Here is a 22,544-nt window from a genome sequence, read left to right as displayed (position 1 = left end):
AGCTCGCTGGGGCTCAGTGACAACGACAGCAAGCTCCGAGGGCGGCAGGAGCGGCCCTGCCCCGCTGCCCAGCCCGAGCCCTGCCGCAGCCTGCGAGCGGAACCGGCCCCCGCCGCCCGTTGGGATCCAGACCGGGCAGCGCCGGGAGCCGGCGGGCTCGGGCCCGCGGCGGAGCAGAGGCCGCGGCGCTCCTCGCCGGGCCGGGCCCGCACCTTGCCCTCCCCTCGCCCACCGCCACCGCCGAGCCTCACGGCCCAGGCCGGGCCTCGGGTGGGCAACGGGCGCCGGGCGGCGCTGACCGTTCCGACTCCTCTCGGCCGCCGCCGACATTGCGCCCAGCAGGTGCCATGAAGCGCAGACACAGCAGGAGGCTGGTGCCGAAAACCACCCAGCGGGAGCTGGCCATCTACATCGTGTTCCTGGTAGCCCTCTGCACACGTAAGTCATCCGGGGACGCAGATGACCACAACTGCTGTGCAAGCTGCCCCTCTTGCGGTGCTTACCCTTGCTCCACCTGTCGTACGCCCAAAAGGGTCGCTTCACCCCCTAGCAGCATCCTCTGCTGGAGCAGAGGAGCGGCCTTAGAAGCTGCTGCCATGCCCCAGTTTCAGCCTGAGAACGTCCCCCTCTGCCCCTTCTTTGCAGTGACGCTCGGCATGGTGAGCTCGGACATGTACTACCTGCACAAAGTCATGTCCCAGGCCTTCGTGGAGCCCTCCTCCTCTGAAGGCAACAGGACTGGTTTCAGGAGCATTGGGAGCAAAGACGATTTCTGGAGGGTAAGGCTTCCTTTGCAGAGATGTTTTCCTGGAAAGCAAGGGAAGAAGCTCCTAGTGTTGGTCTAGAGCAAGACATTCATGCAGTCCTCCCAAAAGCCATGTGCCAGATGTTGTGCTTACAGCAAACAACCTCTTAAAACACATTTGGAGACATTCTGGGTCCGGACAATAATGCTGGTAGTTCTGAATAGTTAGTGGAAGCAAACAGCAGGCCAATTAATTGCTGCATCCTGTTCTCAGTATTGGGCTTGGTGTGAAAAGAGTTTCCACGAAGCCAGAAAGGTTTGCAGTTTACATTTACAGTTCTTTTGACTTTCAGCTGTTAAACCCAAAACCCAGCTAGGATTCCCACCAGGGCAGGCAGGGGAATGTACCATCTTGAGTCACCTGGGTTGCTCTTAAAGTAGGCTAAAGTGACAGTGGTATCTAAATCCCTTTCGAATCTCTAACCTCACCCATCCATGCAGTTTGCAGAGGGACCCCTCCTGGATGGCCTCTACTGGGACAAATGGTACACCAACAGAACGTTTCCCCTCCAGCACAACAGCAGCCACATTTACTATGAGAATTTGCTGCTGGGAGCAGCCCAGATCCGCCAGCTGAAAGTGCACCACAACAGCTGCTCCATCCACCCCTCTTTCCGTGTCCTTCTGGACACGTGCTACAGCAAGTACCGCTACGGAGCTGAGGACAGCTCTGACTTTGGGCCAGGGAACGCACCTGAGTAAGTCCCAACCCAGCACTGAAGTGCCTTGGAAGCCCTCCCCAAACCCTTAATGCCAGCGTGCTTCAGTGGGTTACAACCACACATGCAATTAGCTGAGCTTTCCTCTTGTTTACACGGAGGTAAACCATGGATTTGCCTCTGTGCCAGCCTTATAGCTGGGAGTTTGGCTTGGGAAACGCAGGGCAGGAAGAACTGGAAGCAGCAGCAGATGTTGGTGTGCCTGACTCCACCAACAGCTCAGCACAAGTGCTCAGTTACAGCAAGCCTGCATTTAAATCACACGTTTGTAAATTGGAGTCATGCTAAAATGCTCTGGAAACAGAGCCAAAAGGCTTGCTCCACACGCTTAGCACTGACTGAACGCAGTCAAGGAAGGCTGGAGGTTGGACTTATGATCTCTGAGGTCTTTGCCAACCTTATTGATTCTGTGATTCTAAGTCATGAGCATGCCACAGAGCCAAGGAACTGTGCAAACTGGAGACTCCTTCCATCTGTAAGGGTTTTAAGGTGATGAACTGGGTGAAGTCCAGATTCAGAAGCAGCTGCTGGCTTGTGAATGCACTGAGCAGCTCAGCAAAAGGAGTGGGAATATTTCAAGGCCGTGTGTTTGGCATGTACTGAGCACAGGTGTTACTCAAAGGCTTCACTGGTCAGCTAGGGGTGCAGAAGACAAGGAGAGCTAACAGGGGCCATATAAAATCAAAGCCAACTTGAATCCAGCTTCCTCACCCTGAGCTGCTTTGTTTTCCCATTTCTGACAGGTGGAAATACTCCTCAGCCTCCTCATCCCTTTGGTACTGGGGGGCTGTGGCTGTGTACAGCAGTGGAGGATACAAGTTCACTCTACCTAGGTCAAAGCAGGGGAGTCTCAAGAAGTTGGAGTTTCTCAGGCAGCACAGCTGGCTCACCAGGGGAACCAGGGTGGTGTTTATTGACTTCTCAACATACAATGCAAATGTAAACCTCTTCTGTATAATCAGGTGAGTTCTTACCTTGACTGTGTGTGAACTCCAGTTCACTGAGGCATGATGCTTCCATCAGGACACAAGGAGGGCTGGTGAGCTCAGGACTATGCAGCCACCTTTCTCAGGTACCAGCTGGCAAGACAGTAACTCATGAAAAATGCAGAAGCTCAGTGCAGGCAGCAGACCCAGCTCCTTCCTCTCTTCATTCTTTAATAGCTTGTATCTGGTCTGCACAGCAGCTGCTGGCTGCTCCCTGTTGGAACAGAGCTCACAGCATTTTGCAGTGCTCAAAGACTGAATTATCCTGGTGTCAGTTAGTAGAGGAAGGAGACTCAGGGCAGGGTGAGAATTTGCTCCTCTGAGCCCTCTAACCAAACACCATAGCTTGGCTATCCCAAGAGCTTCCCTTTCTCTCTTCAACTTTCCCTACCATGTAATAGGCTTCCTTGGGGCACTTGGCCCTTACATGAAGATCTTGTAGCTGTAGGAGTTCCATTAAGGTATTATTAACGTTGTAATAATTAGTACTGCAAAACCCAGGAGTGAGAGGATGTAAAGGGATGGTCACTGACACCAGCCCCCTTTCTGTTTGCAGGTTGGTGGTGGAGTTCCCTGCCAGTGGGGGTGCTCTCACCTCTTCACACTTCTACTCTGTGAAGCTCCTCAGATACACCACCTATTATGATTACTTCCTGGCTTCTTGTGAACTCTCCTGTTGCCTCTTGGTCTGTATATTCATCATCCAGGAAGCTGGAAAAATGACAAACCTGAAAGGGAAATACTTCAGAAGTGCCTGGAACTGGCTGGATTTGCTGCTGCTGCTGGTGAGCTACCCTTTGACTTTCACCTCTGTGCTTGCCAGCCTAGCCTAGGCTAGCACTGGATAGCCAGCCAGCATCTTTTCAGTCAGTCACCCACCTGCTCTTCTACACTGAAGAGGCCACAGAGCTCACCATGGGGCAGCACACCTGAACTCTTACCTAGCCTGGCTCTCAGCCCAGTGCAGCTCCACATCCTTTCTACTCATTGTCCACCTCGTGTGCTTTAGCCTTTGTCTTTGCAGAGCAGGAAAGCTCTAGCAGAGCTAAAGCAGTAAGATTGGAAGGTCTGCAGCGTGGTACATAGCTCAAGGCCAGAGCTGTCCCAGGACAGCTACGCAGCCTGTAGCGAGGGTAGTCTCATTGACACAGTCTATGACAAAGCATCTAGTCAGGCACTGCTGCCCAGGGAGGTGGTTGGGTCACCAGCCCTGGTGGTTTGGATGTGGTGCTTAGGGATATGGTTTGGGGGTGAGCTTTGCAGAGTCAGGTTCTGGATTAGACTTGGTGACCCCAAGGGTCTTTTCCAACCTGAATGTTGCTGTGATTCTGTGCTCCAAAGAGCTGAGGTTCTCCAAGCCTAACAAGGGCCTTTTGCCATCAGCAGTCTTTCCTGGGCACAGTGGCAGCCTGAAGAGAGGCCAGGCAGCTGGACTCCAGTCTCCCTGTCTCTGCTTCCCCTCAGGTCTCCATCCTTGCCATTGCCTTCAATATCTACCGCACTGGCCAAGTGTCCCTGCTGCTGGAGGAGCTGCTGTCTGATCCCCAGGTGTACCCAGACTTCTACTTCCTTGCATTCTGCCAAGTCCTCTACAACAACACAATTGCTGTCACTCTCTTCTTGGCTTGGATAAAGGTATTGGCTCTCACTCCCTTTAGCTGTACTCATGAAGCAGAGTTTCTTAGCATGGCTTTTACCTTTCTGTGGCTGAACTGCCAAAGGTGGGGCTAGAAGGGAGAATTCTGTTTATAAGATTCCAGAAGAGTTTAGAGCTCCCTCCTCTTCATAAACAAGGCTCATGCAAATTCCAAGCCCATCTAAAGAAAAAACTGGGGAGTGGGGAAGCTGGGAAATTACCATGGCCACGCAGCCTCCTCAAACTCAGTGCTTCCCTACACCAGAATCACCCAGCAGAAGGAATAGCTGCAGTAAGTGAAGCTCTTGGCAGCTTTTGCAGCCACAGCTATGAAATCAGTAGCTGCTTTTTAACTTTAGAGGAAGGCAAAAGGTGTCTGAAAGGAAGGTGCTCACAGCTGCCAGCAGCAGTCAGGCTCTACACTCACACCCAAATACCTGGACATAAGCTATCATGCAAGGTCATCTCCTTTGACCATAAACAGGCTTCTGGCCTTCCTCCACCTCTGAGTGGAGGCTGCAGGAGGAGGCTGTTTGGGAGCCCTGGCTGTTCAGCACTTCTGTGTCTTCCTCCTTAACAGCCCTTCTGTACCCCAGCTGCATGCTCCTTCTGCATCATCCTCCCCTCAGCCTGAGGATTGTTAATGCAGCAGCAGACCCGTGGTTATCATCAACAATTGTCATGGAACAAGGCTTTTGTTCAGGCCTTGTGCCAGGCCCAAAGTAAAGGAGAGCTCCTTACCAAGTCAGGCAGTCAGGGAATCCTGAGGTGCAGGAGGGTGCTGTGGCTTGCAGTCCCCTTGGCCATATCTGCTGGAGCTGATAACACATAACCAGCACCCAGCACAGAGCACTCCACACACTGCTGGCTGTAGCACATCAGTGTATTTGTCCTGCAGAGTATTCATCGCTCCAGAAGCACACCCAGGCCAGCTTCCTTCCTTCCAGCCCCACACCAGGCCAGCTTCCTTCCTTCCAGCCCCACACCAGGCAGCTTCCTTCCTTCCAGCCCCACACCAGGCAGCTTCCTTCCTTCCAGCCCCACACCAGGCCAGCTTCCTTCCTTCCAGCCCCACACCAGGCAGCTTCCTTCCTTCCAGCCCCACACCAGGCAGCTTCCTTCCTTCCAGCCCCACACCAGGCCAGCTTCCTTCCTTCCAGCCCCACACCAGGCCAGCTTCCTTCCTTCCAGCCCCACACCAGGCAGCTTCCTTCCTTCCAGCCCCACACCAGGCAGCTTCCCTGTAGGCATGCCCTAAGCTGTGGAGCACCGTTACAGACCACGCTCCCGAAAGCCTGCTAGGGTGCTGCAGTGCATTTCCATCCCCCACTCACAGCTGTCCCTGTGCTGTTCTCTTGCAGATACTGAAATACATAAACTTCAACAAGACCATGGCACAGCTGTCCTGCACCTTATCTCGCTGTGCCAAAGGCATCCTTGGATTTTCCATCATCTTCTTCATCATCTTCTTTGCCTATGCCCAGTTTGGCTACCTGGTCTTCGGGTCTCAAGCTGAGGAGTTTTCCACTTTCCAGAACTCCATGTAGGTCACTTTCTAAACTCCTTGATACAAACTCCCCAGCTGGTGCAGGGGCTTGGATGTGAGCTAGCTCTAAGATGCTAAGAGGTATAAGTACTTACCTTAGCTAGGGATAAAATCCCCTATAGAGAGACAGAGACCTATGCTGTGACCTTCTGTTGCTAACAGGGGACAAGGGATCCTGAAGCTGGAGCAGGAAGGAAGGGATTTTCTGCTTTTAAGGCAGGTGATTTATCCAATCCTACAAGCCATTTGAAAATTCCTTTGTACTTTCTCAGTGTCAAGTAGGTAGTGACCACGCAGCTCACCATTGCTGCATTGTCATGGCTGGCCTTTTGATTTCAGTGGCTAAGGTCACTCAGCCTCAGCCGAGCCTGTGGCTGCTGAGTTTTGAAGTGGTGCTTCCAAAGCTCCTCTGCAGGACGAGAGAGCCAGCCTCACCCTGGCATTTTTCACTCCTAGCTTCACACAGTTTCGTATGGTGCTGGGAGATTTGAAGTTTGAAACCATAGAAGCAGCAGACAGAATCCTTGGACCTTTTTACTTCATCACATTTGTGTTCTTTGTGTTCTTCATATTGCTGGTAGGTATCATTTGCAAACTGCCTAGCCTCTTGCACCAGCACTAAAGAACTGTCCTTTAGTGCTCTGAGAGAGTTTTCACCCCAGGATGACTGTGGGCTTGCCCTGGCTGCCCCTCAGTACACCTGGGGAGAGAGAGAGGCTGAACTCCTGTGCAGGAGTCCCTAGCAGGCAAAACATTTCCCAGCTCTGCTTTCCTCCAGCCAGCCACAAAAGGGCCTTTGGCACCACGTTGCACCTTTCACTCTGCTGCAGCACTCATTTCTCAAGGTTTTAACTTCTCAAACCTTAATTGGCTGCTCTTGAAAACTGCACAGTGGCAGCCCTGGCAGGTGGGAAGCTTAAAGAGACTTTGATGGGGCTGTGTAGGTGTGGGGTTGCTTTCCCAGATCGATGCTTTCCTCTGCTGAAAGACCATCTGATAACTCTACCAGCCAGGAGATGTGGTGCCACTGAGGAACTGGGGGCTCTTAGCCAGCTGGGAGATAACTGATTTGTCTCCCCAAAATATCCCCTGAGATTACCAGGTGGTTTAGCTGCATTAGGAGCACATCTGCACCAAGCAGAGCTCTTAGGTCCCCTGGTTAGCTGCCCTAGCAGGGACCAGCCCCAGAACAGCCCCAGCATAACACAACTGCAGTTTGCAGAAGTGAATAACCTCTCTGCCCCCTTGCTGTGCAGAGCATGTTTCTGGCCATCATAAGTGACACCTACGCAGCAGTCAGAGCTGAGTTTGCAGTGATGCCCCGTCAAGAATTTCAGATGAAAGAATGTTTTAGACAGGTAAGTAAACATTTCTGTGACTCCCTCGGTGAATGCAAGGTAGGAGGAGGAGTTCTGAGCTCCATCACTAGCAAACAGCCTGAAGCGGCTGGGCCACAACCATTTAAGAACAGCCAATGTTTGATTTTTCCTTACACAAACACTGGACAGGTACAGAGCCACCCTTCCATCAGGCCCACAGGAGGGAGCTCCTCATGGTGAGGCCGGCTGCAAGGAGCCTACCTTTGCTTCACCCTTGTGAAGGAAGTATTGCAGACCAGCCTGGTTTGGGAGCTATCCCATCACCAGCTTTCTTCAGGGGTTGGTGTTGCTGCTCTGCCCAGCTGAGAAACTAAAGATCTTCTCTGCATGGGAAGAAAAGTAGAACTGGGCACCTCTGAAACTCCACCAAGTTCAGCCCATTCTTACCTGCCAGCAAGGAGTGAAAAAGGGAAACAAGAATTTCCCTAACTTCTCGTTCAACCTGAAATCACAACCTCCTCCTCTCCTGCCAAATGCACACACTGAAGCCAAAGGAGGTTGCACACAGCTGGGACTCTGCCTAAAAGCCTGACTTTAGCTGGGGATTACAGCATCACCAGGGAGATAAGACTGAGATAGGTGCAGGGTGAGCCCTGTGCATTCAGTGTTTCTCCAAGGCAGCCTACACTGTGCTGCAGAGGGGGGCTGCCAGCTCTGCCTACCTGAAATGGTCCTGTAGGATTTCATGAGTGGCAGAGACAAGTCACAGGCCTGCAAAGCCTGGGGTTTATTGAGGGAGTCCCTGGGCAGGATGCAGCTAGTCTGGGCAGCAAAAGCACAGCTTAGATTCCCCTACTTGAGCTCATTCTCCTACTTCCCCAGGACTACAGTAAGATTATACTGAACTGGCCTGAAAAGAGAAACTCTTGCTGGATTTGGATGGCTGTTACCTTCAGGGGTTTAATGACAAATCTGAGACAGAGCAGGGCAAGTTCTCTGAGCTGAGCTAAGGGAAAAGAGAGAGAAGAGTGGTGAGGTTTGTGATCAGTTGCCAAGGCAATGTGCTGACAGTTTGTTCCTTGCATCCAAGTCCTTGTGCAGCAGGGTCTGGTTAGACACAGCACATTTAACGTGCCTGGCCTCCCCTGTCTGCAACAGGCCCTTGTCAAGCTCAAGCTGAAGAAGCCAGAGAGAGCTGCAAGTGCAACAGATGAGAACTGGGCAAGGTAGGAGCTCAGCATTTGCTGATCCCCCCTGCACCGAGCACAGCCTGACTCTCACAGGACTTCTGCCTCTTCTCATTTGTGTGAAGGACAAGGAAGGAATTCTCAGCCTCTGATGGAGACAGTGATACTGAAAAGGTAGCCTTGATTCTTTTCTTCAGAACTGCTGGTTGTATTTCAGGAGTTGAGCACCACTAAAGCAGTCACAGCTGTCCCCACTGCTGCTCACAAAAGCTCTTTCTCCCCAGAATATTGTTGTTAGCATCACAGGAACAGCACAGCCCAAAGCCTCGCACGGGAGCTTGCTCAGGCAAGGCCACACACTGCAGCAGCAGAGCTGGCAGTAGGGTGAGGGCAGTGGCTCAGCTGTCCTATGAAGTTGTGAGCTGGGCATTTGCCCACATGTTAAACAGAAACAGATGTATGGGAAGCAAGCAAGCTAGCAATCTGTTGGGTCAGAGGTTGCACCTACAGCAAGGAGAAAGATTACTGCAGCTTCCTTCTGCTTTACATTTCCATCCGTCTTTGCTAGTTGCCTGTCTGGGGTAAGCCTGTGCTAGTGCTTCTAAAACACAGGACTGAAATAATCTGCCTTCTACCACAGAAGAGGGAAAAGCCTCTTGGCTGGCAGGAACCACCAGGTGTGCAGCCTCTGGAAAGCAATGTAAATTCCTAGATCCTGTCTTTATGGAAGGGCCAGAAGGGAAAATCTCCTTTCAGCTGGAGAAGATTTACCTCCCCAAAGCTGCACACACAATCTTTTCCTGCCTGTCCCCTCCCTGCACAAGTGGCAGTTACAGTATCACAGTATCACAGTATCACAGTAACTAAGGTTGGAAGAGACCCCAAGGATCATCAAGTCCAACCTGTTCCAACAGACCTCACAACTAGATCATAGCACCAAGCGCCACGTCCAATCGCCCCTTGAACACCTCCAGGGACGGCGACTCCACCACCTCCCTGGGCAGCACATTCCAATGACGAACGACTCGCTCAGTGAAGAACTTTTTCCTCACCTCGAGTCTAAACCTCCCCTGACACAACTTGAGACTGTGTCCCCTTGTTCTGGTGCTGGTTGCCTGGGAGAAGAGACCAACCCCCACCTGGCTACAACCACCCTTCAGGTAGTTGTAGAGGGCAATGAGGTCGCCTCTGATCCTTCTCTTCTCCAGGCTAAACAATCCCAGCTCCCTCAGCCTCTCCTCATAGGGCTTGTGCTCAAGGCCTCTCACCAGCCTTGTTGCCCTTCTCTGGACACGTTCAAGTGTCTCGATGTCCTTCCTAAACTGAGGGGCCCAGAACTGGACACTGAGGGGCCCAGAACTGGACACAGTTACAGATGCCTCAGAACCATGCTGGCTTTGACACTGGCTTATTTTGGTCCCTCTGGTGTTGAACAGAAGCAATCAAAGCTGCAGGAAACTGGAGAGAGACGTGGTCAGCTGTATCCACCTGCTAGGGACGTGGACGCCGTCGCAGCTCACGGCTCCGTCTCCTCTGCAGAATTCCTGATGTAAGTGTCCTCTCCTGCAGCCTCATTCCCATTCCAGGGCAGCTGCAGCCATAGCTGGAACACGAGTGACACTCCAAAAGTCACAGACTGGTAGGGGTTGGGAGGGACCTCCAGAGATCATCCAGGCCAGCCCCCTGCCAGAGCAGCATCACCTAGGGCAGGCCGCACAGGAACACCTCCAGGTTGGGTTTGAAAGTCTCCAGAGGAGACTCCACAGCCTCTCTGGGCAGCCTGCTCCAGTGCTCCAGCACCCTCACAGTAAAGAAGTTTCTCTTCATGTTGAGGTGGAACCTGCTGTGTTCTACTTCCTATCTATTATTCCTTGTCCTATTACCAGGTGCTGCTGGAAAGAGCCTGGCCCCTTCCTCTTGACACCCACTCCTCAGATATTAATAGACATTATCAAGATCCCCTCTCAGTGGTCTCAAGATAGTTTGAAGTGCTCTGAGACAGGATGACAAAAGCTGGGAAGGAGGAAACAAAGCCACCTGGTAGAGCAGTGGTGTAACATAAGTCAAGAGAGAAGTGGGACAAGAATTTCTATCAACTCCTCCAGAGCATCTCCTTGTGGCTGCTCAGGGAGGGGGACACAGGCTATGAGACCTTGTGCTCGTGAAGAGTTATTTCAGGACTTAGACCCTTGCCAGCTCACACAAGTGAGCAGAGCAAGGCTGCAACTGCAGGTTTGAAGGGCAGCACCATCTCCAGGACACGTGGCTGTGTTTGTGTTGTAGGCTCCTCACGCACATATCTGAGCTGCAGGGAGAATGCAACAAAATGAAGGCAAAATTCCAGAGAGCCCTGAAAAACATCAAGCTGCAGCAGCAAAAGAACCAGCCCTGGTGACAGAGATGGCCTGACATGTCACACACTGTAAATAAACCCAGTCCCCAGTCCCTTTGCTTTGCTTTTTTCTATTTCTGGCTAGCAGTAGCAGGATTGTTAATAAAGTTAGACACCACTACTGCTTCCGGCTCTTCTCTCTGCAAGTTTCAGGTGCAGTGACTGTGACAACTGACCAACCTCTGCTGGAGGTTTTGCATCTCTACAAATGACTGAACCTTTACTCCTCTGCCTTGTTTTGGGGCAGCTGTGAGACAGATGGGTAACCAAGAGAGCAGATGACAATAGATGTCACCCTGGGCCTGCTCCCTGCCCTGTGCTCCACCCCTGGCCCAGTCCAGCCCTCGCCTTGCCACACTGAGTCCAGCACATGGGTCGCTGGCCCTCACTTCCCTGGACCATTTTTCTTGCTGCCAAATTTAATGCTTAATTCTCATCAATCTTGTTTCAGGCAGCTGTTGCTTCCAAAACAGGTCACTGCTGCCTTCAAAGAAAGCAAGCAGTAAGTATTGTCCTGCCCGGATTAAACAAACGCTGCTCTTCTGATCAGGCCTTGACGGCTGTGACCGCTAGAGGGCGCCCGGCGTCAGGCTCACACCAGCCCGAGCCCGGGGTGAATGCGACGAGGACTTCGCTTACGCAGCGTCCTGTCCCGCAGAGCGCCGGCGGGACACCACAGGCCCCCTCTGCGTCTAACCGCAGTGTGGAAGAGCTGTGGCACGGAGAAGGGAGCAGACGGGCATTTGAAAGGACCCAGAAAGAGCCCAGCAGCACAGCATGGTCCTGCGCTGGTTTCCCCCGCAGGGTTCACTACTTCAGTCTCCCGACCTCCTGTATCTCCTGGAAGAGACAAAACGCCTGCACCCTAGCAGGGACCGCGGCCCACACCACACACCGAGCTGTCAGTTCAGGTCACTTCCCTGCTCTCTGGCACGGTCCAAACAGATGAAACAAGGCTGAAATTGCTGTGGCTTCGTCCCAGCTGTCTCAGAGCTGTGCAGCTACAGGAAGAGCCAAGGACTCTTGCTTTCAAGAGGTGGCAGGGGAGGAGAAAGCAAGATGAGAAACAAAGATGTATGACAATAAAGGTTAAGGTACTTTTATTATAAAAGTCTATACAATGAGCCCCAGACATAGCAATGCAATTATATCTGGTTTAGTTATATATATATTCCATATCTATATATCCATAGAGATATATAGGGTTTGCTTTTACCAAAGTAAAACTGTTTATATCACAAAATGCCTAGTTCTACCATTTATTTATTGCTCAACAAGGATGGCACAAAACACACTCAGCATAACTGTTGCCATGCTTATTATTATCTACTATACTGAATAAACAGCCAAACACTGCATAACGAACACAAAGCAGCTGTTAATTCTGAATTGGAACCAGTCTGATCACTCACTCACTTATAAAAATATTGGAATCATATAGATTTAAGCATTATAAAGGAGGAATATATTATTTAAAACATTTAAATAGTGCATATTGACATTTTGCATGTGGTATATAAAACACAAACATTCATGTACAACACTATACAGTACACATTAGTTTCAATGTTTGGATACACCCGTGTCTGCAGACCGAGAGAAAAGGAACTGAAGTCTACATTGCACAATGGAACTGAGTAAGATTGAGAAATGGTCTCAAGACTAGTTTAACCTCCTCGTTCTCCAAGGTCCCAGGTCACTTTGCAGTTAAAAACGAGAAAGGAAAGCAAAAGAACAAAAGGCATACCACCAGTGCTCAAGAGTTTTAGTGCTTTTGTTGCTGTTGTTCTGAAGTCCCAAATTGCATGCCTACAAGCAGAGTAAAATAAATCAAGAAGTATTCTACAGCACACAGATGGAATCTGAGCACTACAAATCCTACTTCCAACCTATTTTCATATGCTTCAAGACAGAGGAGCAAGTCTGTGAGGTTACACGCTAGTCGCTGCAGTTCATTTTTGGTCTTTCATTAAAGCAGTGTGAATCATTGCTGTGCCGACATTAGCCAGTCATCCAAACATGCAGTGAGAGGAGGTGCATGCAAAACCTGGCCACAAACTGATACACTGAAGAGGGGGGGGAAAAAAAACCAATTGAAAAGAGAAAAAGATAAAGGAAACCTTGAGAAAGCACCAGGTAAAAGTAACATTTAGATTCTGCCAGATCAAACCCAGCTGCTGATGGCTGTTGCAGAGCATAAAGCTAGTAGCTAAATCATCATTCAGCACAGCAGATGTGATACTCAAAACATTAGTTTCAACTCTGAAGCTAAATCATGCAAGGCCCATAAACTGTTCTGCTTACATCATAAGGGTTAGGTAACATTTGTATTCTCCAACTGCAAAACAAAATCGGTGATAAACAGCGGTAATTGCTTGGGTTTTCCACTCAAAACCCACAGTTCACCCTGTGGTGCACACCAGCTACACTGATTTGTTTTTAGCCCTTGATACCACACTTACTTCAGGTACAGTGGAATTGCAACTGTCCTAAGCCAGCTCTGTTCCGCTGGAGCTTACAGGAGGCCGAGCGCCATCGCACACCGAAACGTTCCTTACGCTCCTCAGATCTTCCTCAAGTGGAGATGCAGTATCCAATTCAGACAAAACACTACGTCACCACTAGCTGATGAACCACCCAGACCATGAGAAAATGACCAACAGTAACACAAGTCCTGTAGGCAGCATGTGATAGAGCTCTGCAGGCTTTTTCCCAGTTTGAAAAGACACTAAGCAAGGTCACTTTGGGGTTTGTCCACTGGCATCTTTATCAAGGAGGAAGAGTGACCGCTAATGAGCAAAATCCAGAGAGGTCAATTATTACTGTGGCACAGGTGCAATTTAGAATGCCAAAAACAATTAAAAGTTGTTCCACAGCAGTCCTGGGAAAGGAATTTCAGTCTGGTTTTCTAAGGTGTTCCAGGAAAAAGAGCTGCACGGTTAAAACCTGCTGACTTTTCCCACCCCCACCCCCCCTCATTAAAAAACCCCTAGGCAAGAGGAGTCGTTCAGTGGAGCATTATGGTACCGATCACTTCTTCAACAATGCAAAAAGGTGGCAAGAACAAAAGTCTCAAAGTTCTTGAATGCTAAAGAAAAAAAACACCCCAACAATACATAGAGATCTTATATATATATATAAAAAAGAAAAGCTATGGTTGTTTTGGAACAAGATGGATGCATCGGTAATACAAGGCTCTGGTGGAAACTGTGCTTGCTAAAGTTGGACAGAGCAGTCTCAAACTTGGAAATCTCACTTGCTCTCTAGACAGGACCTACTCACCCTGCAAACGTGTTCTAGTGGCACCACAGTAAAGTGCACAAGCTGGATTCTTTCCACAGTGCATGACAAATGAACACAAGCACCCAATAAGTACAGTGGTAGCACATGGAAACATCAGGTGATTCAATGGGTTGGAGGAACAGATCTTAAATTGATTTTGAAGAATCTTGTTTGCTGATCAGGACTTCCAACAGCCTCAGCTTGGCTTTGATTTTCTTGTACTCCCTGTACTCATCCAGCATGGGAACTCGGTCTTCTTTCTGCACGTTCCTGCAAAGAGCAGCACACCCAAGGTGAGAGAAAATCCTCCCTCCTGCAACAAGGCAGACACAAAAGCAGCTCTGTGCAGCTAGCACAGGGCAGATGAAACCAGCTTGGGCAGCAATAATAAACACATCATCCTATTTTAGCTTGTTGTAATTAAAACTGCCATCACCTAAACAACTGACTAGAAACCCCAGGAGCATGGATCCAGCACAACTGCTGCAGAAGTTTATTATAGATCACTCTCTTCAGCTTCCCTTCTCTGTCTCTGTCTCTCTGAAGACTTTCAGATGCTGTTAATAAACACCAATACCATTTAAGTTGCTTGGTGTTTTCACTGTATGTAGCCTGGCCCTCAAACAGACAGAGAATTATTCCAGAGGACTGGACTCAATCAATTAATCTATCAATTTGACTTATTTGCAATCAACCCTTCATTATTAACCTCGTCACTCGCCACTGAAGTCAAAGGGAGCTGTGCCACTAAAGGCATGATGAAGGCACGTTAGTGAGACTTGTGTGACCAGCGCTCCAGGAGTTCATAGTCAAGGAGAAATACAGTAGAAAGAGTGAGATGAGAGTATCTGCCAGTCAAAAGACTGACCTCTGAAGAGTGTTTTTAGTTTTGTTCATGAGGTGAGAGACTTAAAAACCCTATTATGCACAAGGGCCAGCAGCTGAATCAACTTCCTAACAATATATATTCAAAGCCCCAAGGAACCAAACAAGCAGAGAAGAATAAAACTTCTATCCCCCTTCAGGCCTCACTGTCAGGGCTGCCTTGCTGGCACAAAGGACAAACAGGCAAACTTCCCTGCCCTATGTTAAAAACAGAGGGATAATCTGGGGGGGGAAGGGAGTCGTATTAAAGTTTGTTTAATAAGTGTGGGGTTTAAAATGGATCCCCCCCCCCCCAATTCTTCTCTTCTCATTATTACGCTTTACAGGCTAATAGAGGGAACAAAACTCAGGAGCAGGCTTCCTCTTTTAGCAAAAGCAGATTCCATTTGGCACCAGTCACACAGAAGGCTGGAAAAAACAAAACAGACTAGCTGGCCACCGAGTGAGGCTGGATTTGTGCTCCACAAACCTTCCGTTCTGCTGATAAAACTCCTCTTCAAACTCTCGCAGTGTCTTACGTAGCTTCTTCTTTTCAGCTCTGGCTTTCCACAGCTGCTCCAGTAATTCAGGCCTAAAACATTTCAAGTGAAGGAAGAATGAAATTGAAATCCTTCAAGGCATCCTCAAACCCAACTGTGCTAGCTGCACTGATAAGAAACCTGCCTTGCTCATGAGGAATATGTTTTGGCTGTCTGAGGGTGAAATACTCAGAGTAAAGCAGTGGTTAATAAAAGGCTATGAATTTTCTGCTGTCTACACAGCTCAAGGAAGGCTGAAGAAGGTTTGGAAGACACTAAACAATTCAGTCAATATAAAAACATCTTAGTCAGACATAGAATCATATAATGGTCTGGGTTGGAAAGGACCTTCAAAGGTCATCTAGTCCAACCCCCTCTGCAGTCAGCAGGGACATCCTCAACCAGATCAGGTTGCCCAGGGCCCTGTTGAGCTTCACCTTGAATATCTCCAGGGATGGGGCCACAACCACTTCCCTGAGCAACCTCTTCTAGTGTTCCACTACCCTCATGGAACAGAACTTGTTCCTAACATCCAACCTAAATCTAGTCCTCTCTAGTTTGAAGCCATTGCCCCTTGTCCTGTCACCACAGGCTTTTGTAAACAGTCTCTCCAGAGAGAAGACTCATTCAAACCAACAACCTCCTGTGAAGTGCTAAACTTCCCTTCCACCCAACACCATCTCGTTGGTATCAGGACAGTAAGTGCAAGAACCGCAACTTCTGTAGTAGGGTTTTAGTCACTTCTTATCTCTGACATACATGGAAGCAGCCCGGGTGCTTGACAGCCTCAGGTCTCGGGTCAGTTTCTCTTGACCATCTTCAACATCAGACTCAGAGTTTTCAACTGGGCTTAAAACAGGCTGGGTTTGGGCAGCAGTTTTTAAGATATCATTCAGGTCTGCAGGCAAACCATCACTTTCTTCCTCCTCCTCCTGAAAGTCAAAGCAGAAGTTCAAAACAGATATGAAATCTTTAGGTTCCCTCCTGCAAGCTCTGGGAAGTTCTTTTTCCAAAGGCACTGGACACACCTTAATTTCTTCAAAGAAGTGAGCAGTTTCCCCCTCAATAATGGGCTGCAGCATCTGCCCACGCCTCTTGGTTGATGGAGAGCCCTGCAAAAACAGGAGTTTGCTTCATGAAATGCTGTGTGTGGTCAGAGTCTTCTTCAAGTCCCTTAAGACAGAATCACAGAACGGTAGTGGTTGGAAGGGACCTCTGGAGCTCATCTAGTTCAACCCTCAAGTTAAAGCAGGTTCAGAGTTCTTCTTCTGAAAGAATGAGAGGCTGCAAACATACTTACAGAGCACAGACAACCAACCATATAACCCCAAAGCTCAGATGCCCCAAAGCATCCTTGACACAAGGAAAAAACCTATCTGAAAGCCTAACATTCCTCTTAATTAAAAAGCACTCCCCTTCTTTCTGCAGGTGTGGGAGGAAATGGACAACCTTCTCTCCACCTTTCATGTTTACTCTTGTTCCTCCCAAAGCTCAGGGAGATTATGAAAATACACAAGGCCAGAGCTGGTTTTTATCTTCTGCCAGGCACACACTGGGAATAACACTGCCACTTTCTTTTGCCAGACCTCTCTGAAGTGCTGTGTAAGAGTTATCTGTTGCCACCTCAAAAAGAGGGAGTCCAAATCCTTTGAATTTCGGCCTGCGCCAGGTGCTGCTGCTGCACAGCGCTGCCCTGCTCATCCCTTATCCCTGCACAGCACAAGCAATTTCCACAGATGGACTCTTTGAACAGGGGGAAGGTGGAACATGAAAAGCCACACAGACAATGCCCTGTCAAAAAACTCCAGCTCATGACAGGTAAATAGCTTGCTGCTTCTTTGGACACAGGCCTCAGCGATCAGCATACCAAGATATCCTAAAGAGGTGTCTGATGGAAATATCATGAACAACAAAAAGCAATCCTTGAAGTGCCTGGCACTGAACACAGCCTACCCAGAAGCTATCACTGAACAATTCCTGGTAATTAGAGAGCTCCATGTGGCAATTACAGCTTTCAAAAGCAGAGGCCTGTGAAAAACGCTTTGCAGCCATCACAGATTAGGAATCATGTTACCAAGATCTTTTCTGAATGTAAAGTCCTTTTGCTTGGCTCTAACCCATCCCTGTAGTTCACAGAAAAAAACAAACCAACCAATACAACAACAACAAAACCACAAACACCCCCCCCCTATGGTATAGTCATAAGGCTCCTGGTAACATAAAATGCATCTCAGCTGATGAGACAGATACTTGAGGTGAAAAGTGGGAGAAACCCCAACTAGTCAAGGGTGCCACCAACGACCTAGGACTCCCCAGCCATGAAGAAATGCTTAGGTGTTCAGGAGCAACCTGTGTTTATGAAGTTCAAAGAGGAATACTTACAGAAAAGCCCTTCAAGTGAAACCTGACTGCAATGTAAATCACATTTTCCTTCAAAAGCAGCTACCCAAAAGTGTATGTGGAAGAAAGGAATGATCTTGGACAGCTGATCCCTCACTCTCAATGTACTTCACATCTTAAAGAGGATAGCCAAGAACTGTCAGAGTCAACATAAACAGCAGATTAAATTCCTGCTGAGTAAGCCACTGCCCAGCTATGTAAATGTGGTAGAGAACTGCTGGTGTTTAAAGATGTTGTCTCATGTCAGCGATGCAGCCCCTTGTAGAAGCATCAAATAGTCACCATCACAACTGTTTTGCTGCAAGCCTGGGTCAGCACACAAGATTTTGATCACAGCTCATGGAGAACAAAGACAGTCAGCTGGTTGGGACTCCTCAGCTGGTTTACAGGCGCTACAAACAAGCTTACATCGGTCTCCTTGCACAGTACGAGCACTGCTCTTCATCTCTCACAAGAGCAGAGAAAGAGGGAAGAGAAGACTAGAAAGCACTGCAAGTTACAGGCAATGAAGTGCAAACACAAGGACAAAGCACAGCTGCTGAACAGAAGCTGCAGACGTTGGTAACATGTCTCACACAGGGCAGGATGAAGGGATGAAATGGTTCTCATGGCCCCCTGGCACTCATGCCTCTGGTGACAGCAACCTGCAGTACAGAAGAGAGGCCGCTTCATTGCAACTGCTGTTACTATTCTTGGGAGGACTAAAAGTACACTATGCCCTGTGGATCCATACCTAATGACCTGGGAATGCCTCAGCCACAGCAACTTAAAACTGCTTATTTACTTCCACCGAGAACCATTTACTGCCTAAGAGCCACCAAGGTCACAGCCAGCTTTGAACTGCTCTGCTCTCAGCAATAAACCAAATGCCTCAAGTACAGTGCCAACAACATCTTGTACCTTCCACAGGAAAGATGTCTTTTATGCTCTTCTTAAGGCAGCCTAGCAGTTCAAAAGTGGGGGGTGGGGGGAAGAAAAAAAAAGAAATAGCATTGGTTTTACTCACAAGAATAGGAGTAATGCTTGCTCTAGTTAACATTTGTTTTACAAGTCTGTATCTGTCATAAAGTGGCTTCACAATATGTCTGTCTTCTCTAGTAACCTAAAGGCAGAGAAACCACAGAATTAATTATACCAATCACTCAGTCACAGACAAGCAAACACAAAGCAGTCTGCTTCGCATGCCAGGCCACGTACATTCCACTCAGGAACAGCAAACTAAAGTGTGTCTATGGCATTGGATGGATGCAGATAAAGGGGAGTAAAAGGCTGCTTTTTCCTCCTCTTTTTTTCCCCCCATACTTCAACTCCCTGTATTTTTCATAAAGAAGTTTTAAAGACATCCTAGAAGTTAGGGGAGCTTCAGCAGAAGCAAACTCTCTGTTTGGTAAATGCCTGTGGCAAAAGAGGCAAACCAGAGACCAAGACCTGAGAGAGAAGACTGTGTGCCTAGCAATGAGGATGGATCTACAGAAATGAGGGGGGAAAAAAGAAAAGATGGAACTGCAGAGAGAATTTGTCTGCTGCCTGATTTACTCTCACTCTTGGCCACTGTGCACAATCAATCTTAAAGACTCTCCTGAACAGTTACAGGCATTTGCTCCCTACAGGGATTGTAGCAGCATACCAGCATCTCCCAAGACAATTATTCCTCTTGGCTTTTACACTCCAAGGCCTGGTCAGGTTTATACAGCAGTGCTGATTATAAAGCTAATGTGCCAAGTCCAGAAGGCTGATAGAATGGGAACTGGAAAGATCTTGTGACTGGACTGGTGATGCTGATCGCTGTCCAAGATAAAAACCCACACAACTTCAGGCACCAGTTGCCAGTCACTCACTCCAACTTCCAGATCTCCAGTTCTTGAAGAGAGATGCCACAGGCTTGGGAAAAAAAAGAAGTTAAAAGACTTCCCCTGTCTGTTTTTGTGAAATCCAGAACAACATTCCAGGCCTTTTCTCAGGAAATTCAATACTGGCTTCACAGACATGGAAGGCACCAAATGCCACTCTGCAAACTCAACAATCCACCGAGCAGTCAGAAAAGTGCCCAGTAAGAGAGAGATTTTTTTAGGAGTGAATGCAACAGCTTCCTCTGATGGCAACATGGAAGCCAGCAGGTAACTTTGTGTCTTGGAGAAGGAAAAAAAATGAACCCAGGAGCAGCAGCACATTGTGGTATTACTACTGCAGAGGAGTGCCTGCTGTCCGTGCACACCCCGACACGTTCCGACGAAGGAAAGCAAGCATTACCGGCCGTCCGTGCTGACTTTCATAATAGAGGAGGCTTTTCTGGAGAGATGTTTTCTCTTCTACCAAATGGTCCTTTGTCATTTTCTGTCAGAAGAATAAGTCACACCTTGTCAAACACAAGTCACTTCAAGAACTTTTCTCTACATTATCAGTTACGCAGAGATGCCTTAGCCAAACTTAGTGGAGTTAATAATCATACATCCCACCTTCATCCATTTAAAGCTGTCCAATATTGTCAGCACACATTTGTAAGTGTTTTAATAAAGAGTGAGCAAGGAAAATGGTTCATCTCGATCACTTCCCCACAGAGCCTGAAATACAAGGGCTTGCTAAAAGGCTGATAGACAGAGACATCATTTTGCTGATGAAATGGTATCTGAAGTGTCCAACAGTGCTCTGTTTCCCTGTGTTATCCTCTTAGAAACCACCTACCCATAACCTTATGCTTACTTTGATATCCTCTGGCAAACATCTCTCCACTCGTTTTTCCTTTAGCCTCTTCAAAATGAGCTCCAGGGTAGCTTCCTTGGAGGGCTTCTTCTCTTTCTGCACGGCGCGCAGGTCGTCGCCGTGTTCTTCATCCTCTTGGTCAAGGGAGGAACCAAAGCTTTTTGGAAGAGTGTTACTTCGTGGACGTGGCTGAGGTATGAATTCTCCATCTGAGCTCCTCTGCTTTGCATCTGAAAAGGAGAAAAATTGCTCAAGCCCAAGGTTTAGAAGAAACCACTCTCAGTTTGTTTCACTGCAAACACAGGAACAGAAGAGTTTGCACAAGCGGTTTCTTTCTCCCCTAATGAACTAAAAGCAAAGCAAGGAGAATAATGGGAATGTGATTTTTTTAATGGTTCAGCATTTGTACTGTCCTGGGGAATTTCACTGCCTGACTTGGCCATTTCAGTCACATAGACCCTCTGTGTTTGCAGAACAACCCGAAGCTGTAGCACCCCTTACCTTTGATTTGCTTTCTCAGTTTGGTAAGTTCAGTCATCCACTTTAAAACCTTTGGATTGGCTGCGATATCACTGTAGGAGGGCTGGAAAGCAACACAAACCAATGACACTTCATGAAACCAAACACTCCACATCTTGTTTGTAAATGCTTCTTTCGAGGTCTGGAAACCTTTATGACAGCAAATCTGACTAGAAACACGGATGCCACTCTTAGGACCAGAGCTCAGCGGCAACATAAGGCTCAAGAGGGCTCTGGGCAATCTGATCTAGGTGAGGATGCCTCTGCTTACTGCAGAGGGGGCTGGACTGGATGACCTTCAGGGGTCCCTTCCAGCCCAGACAATTCTATGATTCTGTAAGGGCCAACACTTGTGAAAATAAACTTCAAGCAGCACAGATCCCATCCAATATGCCCTCACCATCACCCTTCCTTGGCCTCAGGCATTGGGGCAGGTCTTCCGGTACTGCCGTTGCTCAGTTCACTGTTGCAGACAGCAGTGCCTAACAAACTCATCTCATTTGTGGCCCCAGTTTATTTAGTGATGAGCTACACTAGGAACTTGGCTGTCCCCTGCAGCCCTTTATCCTGAGTACATTCACAGGTGGCAACTCACCTTACTGTTTTTCTCTTTTTCAAATTGTTCTTCAAATTGCTTTATCTTTTTCTGTAGTTTCTTGACAAGCTGATAAGGTGTCTTGTCTTCCCTCTTGTCATCTTTTGAGCTGAAGGATCCTCTTCGTGTTCTGCATTAGGAGTGGGGGTTAAATGTCCATTAAGTAATGAAGTGAGTGCCAACAACTTGTGTATTTGAGCAACAGCTGGCTAATTTAACGTTTGTCTGCAGTTCACAATCCACTCTTTACAGGTTTTCAGTCAAAGCTATTTACTACAGAATCAAAAGGTTTATCTGTTGCTTTCAAAACCTGATGTGCTATTTTCCCCATCTTTAATTTCAGCAATACAGGGAAACAGCATCTGAAATTCAAGTGTAATAAACTAATGTACTGGTAATTCCATTGTGCCCACAACAGTTCAGACCTTTCTGATGGCTGAGTTACTTAAGTTACTAGATACTCAGTACTCCAAGTATTGTGCACAGAATAAAGCCTAGGCTAGAAGCTGCCACTGAACAGTCCCTGGCAATTAGACTGCTCCACTTAACTGTCTTAGGCAATTTATTAGACACTGATCTAAAAACATCTGCACCATCTGTTGGGCTGTATTTCTAGAGTAGGAGATTCTGGTTTTAACTCAGCTTTTGCACTTGTTCAGCTTCTTGACAACTGCAGCTCGTGAGAAGCCTTTTTATTTCCAGGCTGACCATCAGACTTTTCTAGTACACTTACTACTTAACACACTACAAAGCCCAAGATATTAGAAATATTAATCTAATAATCTACTAGTGGAGATCCTTCCTGGTTTCAAAATCAGAACAGCAATCAGGGCAGTCTCCTGAATCATTCCACCAGCACCTGTTGGCCATTTTTTGTGGGTAACTGGAGAAAACTTGGGCAATCTTTTTGCATCTATAAACCTTTGTCAGACAGAAGGGGAGATTCTAAACTTTGTCTGTCATGTTCCAGATGGTCTCATTTTTATGAGAGTATTTCTTCCCTAACAAGCATGGAAATTCTTCTTGAACTCCCTTTCATAGTAGCAGTAGTAAAG

The 22,544-nt window shown here is 48.1% G+C and overlaps 2 protein-coding genes across 5 annotated transcripts in view; one reads left to right on the top strand and one right to left on the bottom strand.

Annotated features, from left to right (window-relative positions):
* Positions 1 to 327: 327 nt before the first annotated feature.
* Positions 328 to 8,241, top strand: PKD2L2 (polycystin 2 like 2, transient receptor potential cation channel). Its single transcript, XM_009911707.2, has 10 exons — positions 328 to 438; positions 646 to 779; positions 1,247 to 1,503; positions 2,268 to 2,486; positions 3,067 to 3,295; positions 3,975 to 4,145; positions 5,508 to 5,689; positions 6,149 to 6,269; positions 6,949 to 7,050; positions 8,170 to 8,241. The coding sequence occupies exons 1-10, from the start codon at positions 348 to 350 to the stop codon at positions 8,239 to 8,241; spliced, it is 1,578 nt and encodes a 525-aa protein (XP_009910009.2). The 5' UTR covers positions 328 to 347.
* A 5,481-nt stretch (positions 8,242 to 13,722) lies between these two features.
* The window catches only part of FAM13B (family with sequence similarity 13 member B), a 49,436-nt gene continuing 40,614 nt past the window's right edge, over positions 13,723 to 22,544 (bottom strand). For 3 of the 4 annotated variants that reach the window (XM_054168663.1, XM_054168665.1, XM_054168664.1), the window contains 9 exons: positions 21,490 to 21,619; positions 20,877 to 20,958; positions 20,376 to 20,605; positions 19,926 to 20,009; positions 18,682 to 18,777; positions 16,304 to 16,387; positions 16,035 to 16,207; positions 15,227 to 15,328; positions 13,723 to 14,142 (listed from right to left, as the gene is read on the bottom strand). In XM_054168663.1, coding sequence (XP_054024638.1) covers positions 14,019 to 14,142; positions 15,227 to 15,328; positions 16,035 to 16,207; positions 16,304 to 16,387; positions 18,682 to 18,777; positions 19,926 to 20,009; positions 20,376 to 20,605; positions 20,877 to 20,958; positions 21,490 to 21,619 — 1,105 coding nt within the window. In that variant the 3' untranslated portion in view covers positions 13,723 to 14,018. The remainder of the gene's footprint in view (positions 14,143 to 15,226; positions 15,329 to 16,034; positions 16,208 to 16,303; positions 16,388 to 18,681; positions 18,778 to 19,925; positions 20,010 to 20,375; positions 20,606 to 20,876; positions 20,959 to 21,489; positions 21,620 to 22,544) is intronic. The other variant, XM_054168666.1, reaches the window with a different exon arrangement.

Source organism: Dryobates pubescens, chromosome 16, assembly GCF_014839835.1.
Source record: "Dryobates pubescens isolate bDryPub1 chromosome 16, bDryPub1.pri, whole genome shotgun sequence".
NCBI classification, from domain to species: domain Eukaryota; kingdom Metazoa; phylum Chordata; class Aves; order Piciformes; family Picidae; genus Dryobates; species Dryobates pubescens.
Note: the sequence above shows the minus strand (reverse complement) of the source record. Positions and strands in the feature narration are given on the sequence as shown.